This window comes from Apis cerana, linkage group LG7 (genome assembly GCF_029169275.1).
Source record: "Apis cerana isolate GH-2021 linkage group LG7, AcerK_1.0, whole genome shotgun sequence".
NCBI classification, from domain to species: domain Eukaryota; kingdom Metazoa; phylum Arthropoda; class Insecta; order Hymenoptera; family Apidae; genus Apis; species Apis cerana.
The window spans coordinates 10147140-10162251 of NC_083858.1; the positions used below are offsets into that span (position 1 = coordinate 10147140).

General features: G+C 27.1%; 3 protein-coding genes across 8 annotated transcripts in view; 1 reads left to right on the forward strand and 2 right to left on the reverse strand.

The window, feature by feature from the left end:
* Nucleotides 1-15112, forward strand: part of LOC107999406 (tetraspanin-5) — a 49533-nt gene that overhangs the window by 9028 nt on the left and 25393 nt on the right. The window lies entirely within an intron of this gene.
* Nucleotides 1481-5801, reverse strand: LOC107999254 (SET and MYND domain-containing protein 4). Of its 3 annotated transcripts, XM_017058955.3 has the most exons (6): nucleotides 4448-5799; nucleotides 3408-4139; nucleotides 2976-3217; nucleotides 2456-2617; nucleotides 2041-2355; nucleotides 1481-1651 (listed from the first exon to the last, which is right to left on the reverse strand). In XM_017058955.3, exons 1-6 carry the CDS (start codon nucleotides 4620-4622, stop codon nucleotides 1613-1615), a joined length of 1665 nt encoding a protein of 554 aa, XP_016914444.2. In that variant the 5' UTR covers nucleotides 4623-5799; the 3' UTR covers nucleotides 1481-1612. The 3 variants fall into 3 exon arrangements, with proteins under 3 accessions (XP_016914444.2, XP_028523299.2, XP_028523298.2); XM_028667498.2 differs by lacking the exon at nucleotides 1481-1651 and having other exon boundaries at nucleotides 1694-2355; nucleotides 3408-4134; nucleotides 4448-4584; XM_028667497.2 differs by lacking the exon at nucleotides 1481-1651 and having other exon boundaries at nucleotides 1695-2355; nucleotides 4448-5801.
* Nucleotides 7017-9464, reverse strand: LOC107999248 (chitinase-3-like protein 1). The gene is made up of 5 exons (XM_017058949.3): nucleotides 9323-9464; nucleotides 9014-9077; nucleotides 8026-8687; nucleotides 7343-7632; nucleotides 7017-7258 (listed from the first exon to the last, which is right to left on the reverse strand). Exons 1-5 carry the CDS (start codon nucleotides 9329-9331, stop codon nucleotides 7099-7101), a joined length of 1185 nt encoding a protein of 394 aa, XP_016914438.1. The 5' UTR covers nucleotides 9332-9464; the 3' UTR covers nucleotides 7017-7098.

Genomic DNA, 15112 nt, shown 5'->3' on the forward strand with positions numbered 1-15112 from the left:
AAATTATTATGTAAAAAAAAATTATTATGTATAAAATATAAAAAAAAAATATAAAGATAAATTCAAACAAACGCCTTTTGTATAAATTTCAAAACTTGTAAAATAATTATTGCTGTCTTCTTTTTATATGGTAATATAATTTAATTAAGATGCATTATATGTAAATTTTTTAATTGAATTTCTCATAATGGTTTTAATTTTTTAATAATACAATTTTGCTTTTAATTTTTAACTTAAGAAAATTTTTTATTTTTTTTATAACTTTATATATTAACTTTAATAAATCATATGACATATATATATATATTTATTCAAACAATTTTATATTTGCTATATAAAAATTTGCCATGATAAATTTCATTTCTAGATATACATATTTACATATATACATATGCCTTTTTATCCATATATTTTATATATACAAAATATTTTACAATGAAATCGCAATTAACATAATTAAAATTAATCATATAATAAACAATTTCAAAAATTTTTGACTATATTATACTAATATCACATATAAATATTAACATTTGGTAAAATTTTAGGTGAATATAAAAACATAATCCTTAAATAGAGATTTCATTGTTCGAAATCATAATAAAAGATGTCTGTGACCTGATTTCCTCGTATACCAGAAGCAGAGGCGATGAATGTCATTTTTTCTGCGTGGCTCTGCTTGTTCGTTACTACTCTTTTCACATAGTCAGACGTGACGGCTATTCAGTATGTGAAAAATAATTACTAGGAATCTAGTGAATCCGTAAAAATGACGCCTCATCATTTGTAACAATTGTGCGCTGTCAATTATTCTTTTATTCAACTTTATGATATATATTCAACTCTCATGAATCTTAAAGCTTAACCTATGTATTATTATATTATTATATATATTATTATATTATTACTATTCTTCTGATTTACTAATATTCAATATTTAACATTCATATTCATCAAATATAATCTCTGTAGTTATTTTTTTTTTTAGATCTTACAATTCAATTTAACACTAGAACTATCTTAAAAAATATTTGAATATTTTATATATGAATAATTATAATTATACTAATGTGATAGAAATATGTTAATTGTATTTCTATTTCAATGAAATACGATATTATTATTTTATCAAAAAACATTTTAATTTTAATGTTTCCATTGTAAAACGACAAATCCATCATTTTGGCAGGTTTGATAATTCTAGTGTTAATTGAAGATAGTGCATACATAGTTTATAAACTCGTGCAATTAATCAAACACAGAATATCAGTTACAGAATATGAATATAGAATATTATGAAACTCTTTCTCTAAAAATACTTTACAATTCTTTTTTTATATTACATGGACGATATTCATTCGCAATTTGCAATATCAAACCTTTCTTTTGTTATACGAATTATTTCGAGAGGGAAGTGGGCACTTATATTGTTATGCCTATACAGGATGTCCCAGTAATCATAGTACAATCAGGAAGAGAATAAGAAAATGTAGAGTAAAATTTATTTAAAAGCGAAAAAGTTGCTTAAAACGAATAGAATTTTTTAAAAGCGATTCTTATTTAAGATTTTCAATTAAAAAAGTAATCCTTTATAAAAATGAATTATATTCTTTTATAAAATTCCAAGTAAAGTATATAGCTTTCTTAGATGCTGAAAAAAAATATTAATTTATTAGTCGCTAAAAAGTAAAAAAAAGAAAAATATATAAATTAATTCAAGAATTAGTAAATTAATCAAGAATTAATTGATTCAGAATTTTTTAAATTAATTTGGAAAACAAACTTCAATCAATATATTTATAGTAATTTTAATTTTTTTAATTACCCAATCATAATATTTGTATTTATAACTTTCTTTTTGTAATTCTTCTACTCTCATATTAAAAATCTCATAAAAAAAAAAAACAACAATGATTCGACTACTTTGCTCACAATCATATTCACAATATTAAATTAAAAATAAAATTAAGCTGAACAGTTAATTTAATGCAATATGTCGTCTCCATTTAACTTTGTATATTGTATATAATATATACTTACAAAATATTCTTCCCCGTAATACGCATCTGAAATGGAATATTTCAGAATTTCTATCTCCAAACATGGCTTTCTCGTGCTGTTATTAATTATTTTAAGCAATTCCCACATAGCATCAATGTCAATTCGACATCTTCGTAAACGTTGTTGTAATTGATTTGGTATATCTAAATTTGTACCGAGTTCGGGTTTAAATTTATAACCTTTCGCGCAAGCTTCACAATCGCATGAAATATCGAAGAAATTTTTCAGCATGATGCTTCGAGGCATAGAATTGGACTCTAATGCGACGTATTTGGACATGAAGTTAAAGGTAATCTGCAAAATGAAGAGAAAAATTTGTTCGAGTAATGAATAAAAAATTTAATTCAAAATTTAATGTAGAAAGAAAAAGAAAAAAATATCAAAAATTCATTACCAGCTCGCCTGGATATATATCTTTAGCCGCTCGCAGAACGAGCACATTGTTTTTATGCACGGTATATATTGTATTCCCGGAACAGGAATGGCGGACCAAGTTAAGCAAGAAGTACAAATTTTGTACTAGGGCGATATATCTTTCGAAAATTGGTACAAAATCCTGTAAAGAATTTTTTTTTTTTTAATCAAAACGATGGTTTTAACGATATATTTTAAGATCATGGGGATATTTGAAATTATGAAATTATCTATTAAAATATTGAAAATCGCGTATAATTTTCAACTTCATCCCAAAATTTATAATTATTTGTTAAAATATACAATGGTTGATTAAAAGTGTTATTTTCTACTGTTATATTATTGTTCCATTCTAAAGTAAAATAAGGAAAAGAAGAATTTAGAAAACTTGAATCAAACTTGCGATTAATGAAAATATGCACTACCTGACTTAAGTCTATAAAATTATAAAATTTTAATACTTTGAAACAAATATAATGCAGAAATTAATATATACTTACCATACGTGCATATACGTCGTAAATATAACATAAACGACAGAGTAATTTAGTCAAATTTAAAATATCATTGCTTCCTTGCATATAATTACTATGATTTCGAAGCAGCATAGCTATTTTGGCTGAATAAAATAAATTATCTTCGGTCCTGTTATCATCCTTCTTCATAGGAATGCTCAAATTAAGAATACATCTTAAATTGTTTTCCTTCATTTCTTTCAGATTATAAACCTTTTTCTCCATTTCTTTGCAAAAACAATACAATATAAAAATATAAACAACTTGGTATACGTGCAAATATATAAAATAAAATTGAAAAAAAAGAAACGAATGAAATTTTACAAGCAATATAAATAAACAAATCGAAAATAAATAATATATATCGTTATTTTTTAATCGAATCTATCACTTAATTTAATATAATTACTAAATCACCTTCATTCATATTTTCCAATTCTTTGTGATACTCGAGAGTTTCTTTCAATCTCGTGCCGTTATCAGTAATTTTCAGGAGCAATTTAAGCACGAACGAAGATTTGTTATCCAAATTTCCATACCGGCAATAGATTTGATGATAGGCATGATACGCCTTACTGCGACATTCTTTCGAACAGTATAGCGCATGGTAACAATAATCGCATGGAATCAACGCTCTGCAGTATTTGAAACAATAATGGCACATGTTATTCGTAGGATCATCGTCCCAATCATCTTTGTGAAGATGGGTAATTTGCGACTTGTCGATTAGGATAACGTCTTTCATCTTGATCGGTTTTACCGCCACAAAGTATCGTCCATTGTTTATCAAGTCGATAGCATCGCTCAAACCTAACTGATATTTATGATGATTGTTTGAGAACTGTGGTATATTCTCAAAGTCGCATCTATCGCGCATTTTTTGCGGTTCGAAACAAGCGGCTTCCTTTAATATATCAATCCTCTTTTTTTGCAACATATTCGTTAACGTTTTGCTGACAGAAATTTCTATCGCTCTGTCGATATCTAACAAACTTTCTTCATACATGTGAAGACTTTCCAGAGCTTCTGCTCGAATGAAGTACAAAATGGCGGATTGTGCACTGAATGGAAGACTCTGTTGCAAACCTTGTGTACAGATATCAACTGTTTCGCTGTACCTTCCTTCTACCATTTTGATTTCTCCCTGCACTTTTAAAATAAAACACGAATATCATTATTATTTTTTATTCCATTAATTTTTGAATAATTTATTACGGTATTATATTAACCGTTTGTTTCAACAAAGGTAGAATAATCGATATACGATAATATATTATACAATAAAAATAAAAATTTGAAGAGTTTTTTTAGAAATTTTACGAATTCTAATGTTTATAATAGATAACGATCGTTTCGAAATGTTTGAATAAAAAAAATATCATATATACTTAATATAGAAAAAATGTAATATAAATGTAAATATATAAAAAATATAATAATAGAAATTTTAAACTTACCCATAAGATCCATTAATTGACTTTTTCCACATTTTTGTTTCTTAGATATTACAGGAGGATCCACAAAAAAATCGCTCATATATTCGTGTAACTTATCTCCGTTCGCTTCATTGTTAAGCATATAAAAAAACGAAGTATGAAAATCTATCACGTTCGTCATCATTTTTATCCTCATATGTGTTAATTTTAAATTACAGTGTTAATTCGTTTTTCTGTATTAACCGAAGTGTTTCGATGTTCAAATCGTGTCGAAGAATGATTCTCCTTGTTACGTAAAGACAGTAAATTCAAAATTTGTTTTGCCTCTCTCTCTTCGTCGATAATCTTATGTTTATATACGGTGAAGGCTGAGAACGTTATAAATACGTTCTCACTGTTTTCACTGTAGTAGTCGTCGATCGCGACGAAAGTAAAGTATATTTGAAATTCGGTTTGCAAATTTATTAAGATATATTTATAGACATATAAAAATAGTATTTATATCGTAAATTTATTTCTTCGTGTCTTGTATCTCATAACGAATATTAAATTAAGGTATTATATGTAAAAAATATGAGATAATTGTATTCATAAAACAGTTGCCTTGATCGAATTTAATGTTCTTGAAATATGTTATCAAGGATAACATTTTAAACAACTTTTTTCCATAGTTACGTGTAACGTACGCTGATCAGGCTTAGTTTTCGAATCCTATACAAATTTGCTATTAATGGTGTAATAGGAGGTGTTAATGTATTCGTAAACACCTTGAAATAGTTGATTTTAGAAATCAAAACAAACGTAAAAGTAAATATATAAAAATATTGATTTTATAGGCTTAATTTATTAAGTTATAAGTGATTTATAGGTTTGCATTAAATGAAGTAAAACGATTCTATCTATCTCTCTCTCTCTCTCTCTCTATCATATTTCGTTTCTTATAATAACATTGTTATTAGTGTTTGAGATATCTTACAGTATATATAATATAGCTATCTTTATGTACAAAAAATTATTTTAAAAAATTCGATATTCGTGGAAAATTATCTAATCACTAATTATTAAATATTTTTCCTTTTCTTATAACGTGATTATATAGCTATAATAAAAAATATATTATCGTGTGTTCATAGTTTCTCGATGTTACCACGTCTATTAGTATGTTAAAAATGTTATTGAAGATAATAATCTTATTACAGATGATAATGAAATACAAAAATAATTCTTCAATAAAAATTTCTTGAAAATTTTCATCAAAACAAATAATTTTTATAAAATCTATAACCATATCAAAGAAACTGATTATATAATTTTTAAATAATAGGAAAAAATAATACAAGACATATGAATCACATATTATCTTATTAAAACATACGAATGATTACTATATTTTTTTTATCCACAGATAATAAAAAATTAATTATTTATTAATTAATAAATTAATTTATAACTTTATAGAATTACTTTATTAAAGATATCTAAAATTTGAGTTTACTTATAATTTGCAATATTACAAAATTAATCTTTAAACGATAAATATAACTTGAATATATCAAATCTAAATTGCAATAAAACTCGACCAATTGCTTTATTTCTATTTTCGATAATCTAATTTTGTAAAGACAAATGAAAGTTGCAAAGTATTTAATTCAAAACTTCAACTTTTTAAGAAATCGATCGATATAAATATCAAATCATTGTAACCAAATTTCGAGATTTCATAGCATATTTCAAGTTAATAATAGCGGTATTAGAGAAAAAAATAAAAATAAAAATAAAATAAGAAAATGATTACTGGATTTTTCTCAGAGAAAAATCTTATTTTCTTCGTTCTTGCTGTTCGTCGGTATAGTGAAATTAGTCTGCATCAATAATTGTTCTCTCTCGTTCCGGATTTCGATTAGGAACGCTCGGCCGACTCTTCCCATCGAGATCCTCCACCATCGTGTTCCGATGTTCCGGAAATTATTTTATCCTTCCTACGGTCCTTTATCAGTCAATGACGTCCTCCTTTTTCCTTTTTAAAAATTTCAATATACAATATTTCTCTCAAAATGTATATATATATATATATATAAAGTTGTCGAGTGTATATAACCTCATTATAATCAAAATAAATCGGAAATGAAAAATGTTCAGTTCTTTTTATTGTATATAAACGCACCATTTTCCTGAATAATAAATCTATTTGACTAATAAATCATTCTTATCCTTATCTTAGTCCTTAGTAAGCATTTTCCTTGTCTTATGTGACCTGTAAAATTTATTACTCCAACATTTTATCTTCTTTAAAAGATTTAAAAATGCATGAGATCCTTTAATAAATTTGCAATCGAAATTTATATAACGTAGTTATCAATTGTTAGTCAAAATTGTTTGTACTTACATCAAATAATACGAGCAATTGTATTTCAATATATATATATTCATAATATATATTCAAAAAAATTAACATCAACAATCTTGGACAATTTAATAATCAGTGTTCAAAAATTAACAAGTATTCTTATAGAAAATTCGATTATATATGCTATACTTTCGTTTTATTATTTTTAATTCAGGGTTTTAAAAAAATTTAAGAAATCATCGATGAAAAAGAAATAAATATTCTTTTATTTTTCTTTATACATTTATATCACAATGTAATTCTAAATTATACTAATACTAAAAAATCATTCATTAACAGTCTGGTTTTTATATACCTTATTTATCGTGTTCAAAAGTGGATATTTTTCACCATACAAACCCTGGAAGTCGTCGTTCTCGATACCCCATAACATTACACCAGCCAATCCCTTAGACTTAGCATAATTCACCTTCTCTTCGACAGATCTGAAATCGTAAATATTTTCCATATTGCCTGTTTCTTCATTTTTACTAATTAATTTTACAATATATTGTAAAATAAATGCTTACGTGACATCATCATATCCAACCCATTGGTTGCCTTTGTAAGCATAAGGTACGCGTTGTTTAGAATCCCGTTCCACGGTCCATCCTGATTTAATGAACTCCAAGATTTCACTGTAACTAAATAAACCACTTTCTCGTGTGTAAGGACCAGCGATTCCAACACCCAGGATTGGAGCACCTGGTTGGTTGTTCGTCGAATTCGACAAGGTGAACGATCTACCGTGGCCTGGAATACCTAGAATGATTTTGTCAGCTGGCGCGCCTTGCGTGAGCCAATATTTCACGCACCAATCCTGAAATAAATTCCATGTTTACGAATTTAATATATCACCAATATTTTAATATCGATTATAAATAAATCTATTTTTCAAAGTGAATATATTTTTTTACTACACTTTACTTTAATACACTGAATTGAAATCTTTAATTCATTACACAATTGTTGGTCAAATATTTAAAATATTTGAACGTAAATGATGTTGGACCATGGATGGTTAATATAATTGATCTAAAAGTTCGTAAAATTTGTTATAATTTCTACTTCAAGAAAGATTAATAACTCAAGATTTAATCTTGAAAGCTGAGGAATATCGACATTCGATCTCCAAAAGAATATATCTAAAATTTGAATTTCCAAATATTCGAAAATTAAAACGTAATTATTCGTTTCAATTATTAAACCTTACCACATTAGTGTCAAGTCGAATATTGGTATCCTTGCCCGAGGGGTAAAGGCCAGAGTGAAGTAGCGCGGCATTCTCCCATGTTCCGTGCAAATCGTACGTCATTAAGCTAATGTAATCGACGTATTTTACCAATTCCGGAATAATGTAGGATTGAGAGGCCGAATACTCGGGTGCGGAAACCGTCACGCTCAGATTGAAGCCACTTTTGTTGAACTCTTCCCTCAATTCCTTCAGCAAGGAGATGTAATTCTCTCTGTCGGCAACTACGCCCCCACGCTGATTTGGAAATGACCAGTCCAGGTCCAGACCGTCGAAATTGTACATTCTCAGGAATGTAACCATGTTTTTGACGAATTTTGCACGGACAGTAGCATTTCCGGCAACCTGGGAATACTTGTACGATCCCTCGTTCCAACCGCCCATCCCCACCAACGCAGTAACGTTTGGATTCAATTGACGAAGCCTAGTGAATTCTCCAAAACCGTCCTTGCCGTTTGGAAGGTCGTTCCAGGAGTCCAATATGTAAATTCTGCCATCCGTGTAAATACCGACGAACGTGTACACTATATGGGTGCACAGTTTTGGATCTATGTCGGTTGGATTGAATTGACCGATTCCGGGACGATAAGTGGACCAGCTGCCATAGTAGCAGACGATCTTGTCTGAATAATGGAAAAGAATTGTCGATGTTGATTATTTATTATTTCCATTTTTTTATTGTTACTTCTTTTTATTTGTTTATTATTTACGTCGAATGGAACGCGAAAGATTTTTTTTAATCGAGAAGAAATGGAATGCGAAAATTGTATTTTTTTTTTTTTTGTAAAATTGTACTTGTTAAAGCTTTATATATTTTTATAGTGTTTTTGCATCAAGATTCAATAGTAAAATTCAATAAGTAAGATATTCGTTAGTTGCAAGAGAATTGAATAAATTATAAATTAAATCGGCTTATTATTTTTATTTGGTAATTATAATTATTGCTCACTGTCAGCAACGATGTTTGTGATGGCGTACGCCAGGAAAGTGATCAAGAATCCTGCTCTTAATACCTGAAAATAAACAAATTTCTAAGAATTAGTAATTTAAATTTAAAAAGAAGAATGTTTCTAAAAATTCAGAGAAATTCATTTTCTGAAATAAAAGAGAGTTTTATTATTCTGTTTCTAAATAATTTTAATATAAAAATCAGATTATGAATGGAATTTTATCTATCTGAAAAATTGAATTTCCTTTAAATAATTAAATGAACGTTAATGATACAAAAATAGATAAAAATAAAAAATAGAAGCATTACCTGTCTCATCTTTAAGTATTAATATTTCAATTATTGCGATTGTTACAAGCTTGATAAGCTTGATATTTGTGTGACGAGCTTTTGATTCGAATCTTTATATACTAAAATCGATGTTGTTCAAATGTAATCTGTGTTATCTAAACTATATCATTATTGCGAAATTTTCTTTCTAATCATATATATAATTATCAAATAAAAATTTATTATATATTTATTATCTATTACTAGAATCTTAAGATATTTATCACATATTCATTTTGAAATATGAAGGATGTTAAGATTTTAAAAATATTACATGACACTCCCTCTCCCTCCCTCTTCTTTTTTATAAAATAAAATTTATAAAATGTAACTTTGCAATGGTGCGAACTAAAACAAAACTTTAAATTTTAATAAAATTTTCCAATTTTTTTCCTGCTTTGTTACTATTCTATTATAAAAAAAAATATTCGCATAAAATTTCATGACAAAATATGAAAAAGTTGCGAAATTTTCGAATATCGATTTCTCTTCCTCAAAGGGTGGGAATATCTCGCTAAAAAATAAATTACTTCATGTATAACTCACTATGTTCAATACGTGCACACTTTTATTTTTTTTTAAATCAAAATTTTTTGAGTTAGATGATTTTTCTTGTATACGAATATCTTTATCACTGCAATATATTATGAATTTCTACTTAATGATATAAATTATTTTGCAAAAGTTCATATATTATTTCACATTGCAAAAATCCATGCTTTACACTGTGCCGAGCATAAAGTTCAGGAAACAGTTAGCCGATTAAACAACGGTTCTTTGCAGTTTGCGTGCTCTGAAAAGAATACCGAACGAATGAGGAATGAATTTAGCATTAATTTTCTTTACCACAATATCAGATAATATCTAGATTCTTGTTGCTAAGAAAGAAATTTCTTATGGAAGTGCGATGAACGGGAAAAATGAATGTGTTGTGTGAATTTCAAGTGGAAGAAATCATGTGTGGGAAATGAAGCGTGGAACCTGAATGCTGTATTGTTGTAACCGGACAAAAAACATTATAATTAACGGTTAAAAAAATTTTTTTTATAGAAAAACCAGAGAGAAAGAGAGAAAAAGAGAAAAAACAATTTACTAGACATGATGAAAGACGAAAAGGACTGAGTTATGAACAAAAACTCGTGTTCGTTTTGCATAGTGACTAACTGATCAAGGTTTATATCAATTGATATATAGATAATAGTACTATCGAAGCGATAAGTAATTGTGAATATCGATATGAAACAGATTCAGGGACGTGTTTATTATTTTATTCTAGTTTTTAATTATTCGTATTTCTGTGAATGAAACGAATCGAAACAAAATGGCGATCATTGAAATATCGAAGCTTTATAGATTTATGGAATAAAAATAGACAATTGGAAATCATATTTCTTGATAAATAAATAAGATATAATAAATGTAGAATGAGTAACTTGTATTTAAAAAAAAATAGTGGATACTATATTATACTATGTTATGTAAGAACTTGAAATTTCTATCGGATTATGAATATTCTCAATCACGATTAGCTGGAAAAGATTTGAAAGTAAAAATTAACCAGAAGAATCAATTGTCGAATTTTTTGATCGATAAAACATTTTTAAAATTTTAATATCGTCGAAACATATTTCATGGAAACTGAATTCGAATTTATCAAGGATCGATTAATTTATATATTAATTGATTTAATTGAAAGAGGCTAATGTAACTAGATATTGAGAAATACTAAACACGAGATACGACACGATAAATTTATTATTTTCATTGATTTCTATGAGCTTGAAATATATTGTTAATACTTCAATGATGGGGAAATCAAGCTCCATGTATTTTGTTAATTTTCGTCAACGATTATCGAGTTTAATTTTCAACAGTATTTAAACGATATATGCTAAACGATATTTCTCCAGGATTTAATTTTATTTTGTCATTAAATACATGGAATACGTTGTTTTATCGATTGTGTTTTTAAGGAACATTTACATAAATTCTTATAAAATGATATTTCCGATATAATATAAAAAAAAATTATTTCCTTTCTCGATATTTATTTTGATTTCTTTTTTATATTCCATCAAAATCTATCTTCTTACGATAAACACTTACAAGAGGAAAATTTTATTTTGTTATTAAATGAAATTCGAAAAATTTTTATTATTTTTTAAATGAGGATTAACAATTCTTTTTAATATATATTATTAATTAATTAATTATAATATACATATGTATAAAAAAATAGATAAAAATATCATGCTGTAATATTATATTTATTGTTTGTTGTTGAAAATGTGCTTGAATTTTTCATAAATACCATAGATTCGAATAAAATGGAAATCACATTAGAAGAGTAGAAAGACTAAGAAAGCACGATGATTCAAACATAATGACTCAACATCCGCCAATTTGATTTCCATTGTCGTCCTTATTTTTTTATGAATACAATTATAAATACGTATATCTATCAACTCATTCTCATTCAGAAGAGAAATATTCAGATTTAAAAGAAGATTCATACACTCAACCAAAATGCATGCAATTTATTTTATCGAATATAATCAAATATTCTTATATAAATCTTTCAAATTAATTTATAGAAATGCGAGGCACTGATATGAAACAAATTGACATTCATCCTTATATCAAATTGACTGCAAATCAATTAAAAATGAGGGATAATTGATTCGATTCGTTGCACAATATGAAATAAATTTTAAAGTGTGAAGAGGCAGCTGACGATAAGTAGTTTTGAAAAGTGAAAGGAAGGATGGAATAAGTGTGCAAAGTCTCAAGGAGAATCCTTCGAAGGGGACTAAGGGGCCATTGTCCTATGTATATTAGGTTGGTGTATATGAAATGTCGTTTCATCGGAGTTTGAACTTGAAACAGTCATCCTGCAGTTAATTTTGTTCTACAGTCGATCGATGTTAACTTCGTTAAAAAATTTTATTAAGATTTAACGAATAAAGATATCAGAATAATCAGATTATTTCGACAAATAGAAAAAAAATTTGTCTCGTTTTTAATAAAAGTTTATAAGAACATAATACATTTATGCGTGACAATTTTTTTTAGCAGAATATCACTTTAAAAAAATGAAATCAATATTCAAAAATTTTGAATACATTTTGTGTATACGATATATTTAAATTGCAAAATATTTAATTTTTACTGCTCTATCCTCATACGAAATTACTCTATACTCTATACAATCCATTATACTGTACGTACATACAAATTTTCAATAAAATCAAAATTTTCGAATAAAATAAAATTCTTCGTATTTCGCAGGATACGATTACTTTTGTTTTCACTAATATTATAATTACACGTAGTTATATTTACAGAATAACTTGTACAATTTTATAATTTGCAATTTATTAAATTTATACGCGAAACTTTACCCGTTTATCGTTAAAAGTTTTCTAATAATTTCGCGAACGTGATACGTTATTCCCTTACGTAGATCGTTCCTCGAGAGTTAATTCATCAAGTATCGTTGATTCGTTGTGCGCTAACAACCTTCTAATAGCAGCTCGCCGCAGAGAAGATTGTAAGTACGTGAGGTGCAACGCGATGCTTAAGATATTTCTTTTCAAATGCACTTCACGCCTCTCTTGCCATCTCATCGAAGGATCTTTACCGTTTAAATTAGCAATGCATTTAACGGCTGCATTTCGCGTATATGGGAAGAGGCGAGTATCAAATATTTATCTCAATCCTCTCGTGAAAGATTTATATCGTTGTTGATGATGATTATTAGATGATTTAGTAATGTCAATGCTGATTGGGGAAAACGTCGTTGCGATTATTACAGAAGTAATTTATATTTATTACGATGCATTGATTAAATATTATAAAAAATTTCATATCATTTTCTAAATCAGTAGATAGAATAAAGACGATACGTTGGTTTTTATTAGATATTATAGAAAATTTCATATCTCTAAATTAATGATAATGGATAAGAAAAAGATGGTATATTGATATATTGGCTTTTATTACATATTGTAGAAAATGTTATATCTTTAAGTGATGAATGGATAGAAGGACACAATGTATTGTTTTTTAAATGTTTTTTATTTTATTTTAAATGCTTTATAAATGTTATAAAAAAAATATATCAAATATCGTAGATAATTTTATATTATTTTATATTAATTTTATATTAATTTTATGAATCACTGACAGTAGATAGAAAGGAATGATGTAATATTCTTTTATATAAATTACACTATAGATATAAAAGATCATTATCAAAAGTGGTTTGAACACGATATATACGATATATATGCAGGATAAACATTCGAGTATTAATGATCTAAACTTACGTCACTGTAATAAAAAGAAACACCTCTTTAATTTAATTTAATTCTTTTTCTAAGTATATACGACACAATAACGTGAATGATACACGAGGATGTATCATGCTAATATAAACATTTATGTCATATTTTTCTTTTTGAAAACAAATTTTTTTTATTTCAAGATATTACAAAATATCAGGGATCAAAGACTGCATCATATGGAAAAAATCCATAAAATTTTCCATTATATCGTATCTTCTTTTTCCTTATAGAATTTTATAAGATCTGGAGATAAATTTTTTGTTTTAAATTTAATGACACGATATATCTTCGTGATATATATATTTTTTTTTCGTATAAATTTCTCTTTTCAATTTATGTAAAATTAAGAATGAATCGATCGAATAGAAATTACGTGAATATTAATCGTTCAATAACCAAAGTAGAGAAACGAAACTCACGTGAGATCACATAATAGATTAGAATTGTACACAAAGGTGCAAATACATTGGGGTTTCGTATGTGCTTTTCAGAGGCATGAAATTCACATGATGCATCATTCCGTGTGACAATTTTAATCGCTGAAAACCTATGGTGTATCATGAACTGGTGTCCAGTCTGTTGAAACCGTGTATTCTATTGATTTTTCAGGTACCGCTAACCTGATCGATATTTACACCATGTTGTCGGACATTCTTCGACATGTACCAAATACGAAATCGTTTTTGTGAAAGGAGCTTATGTCACAGTTTGTGCGAAATTGTATTCTTAAGATTCTTAAGACTCGTTTCATGAAATAAACCAAGGATTCATATCAAAAAATATTTTAAACTTCATATGTTTTATCGATAAATTTAATTTTTCTTTAACTAAAATATTCATTTAATATAATTACAGACATTATCGTATAAATGTTGCAAGCTATAAATGGCAAAATCAAATCATGAAATTGTAATGGATCTCATGAATGAAATTGAACAAGAGTCGTGTCCAAAATCAAATTCAGCAAGATGATACTATAATCAATATAAAATAATATGAATTTAAAAATTCACCCTTTGCATTCGAATTAGAATTATACGAATATCAATATATTTCATTTCACAAGAATTTTGAAACAAAATTTCAGAAACAAAAAATAAAAATAAAAAATAGATTTTCTAAAAATTGCAAAACTATACTTCGTATCAATACTGTTTCTTTCCTTGCAGAATTGCAACACTTGTCCTATCTTCACATAGGAATATCTAATAAAACAAAACGTGCATCTAACGTGCAGTTTATCTCTATATTGATTACCAAAAAACTTTTTCCATTTTTGTGGTAAACATCGATAAAGTCTCCTAGTGCAAAAGATTAAAGTTTCATACTTGCATTAGCTTCCCTTTTTTCCAATTTTACCCCACAGGGTGTGTGAAACTGTATACACGCGATATTGCCGTTGATCTAAATTAACATTGAAAAC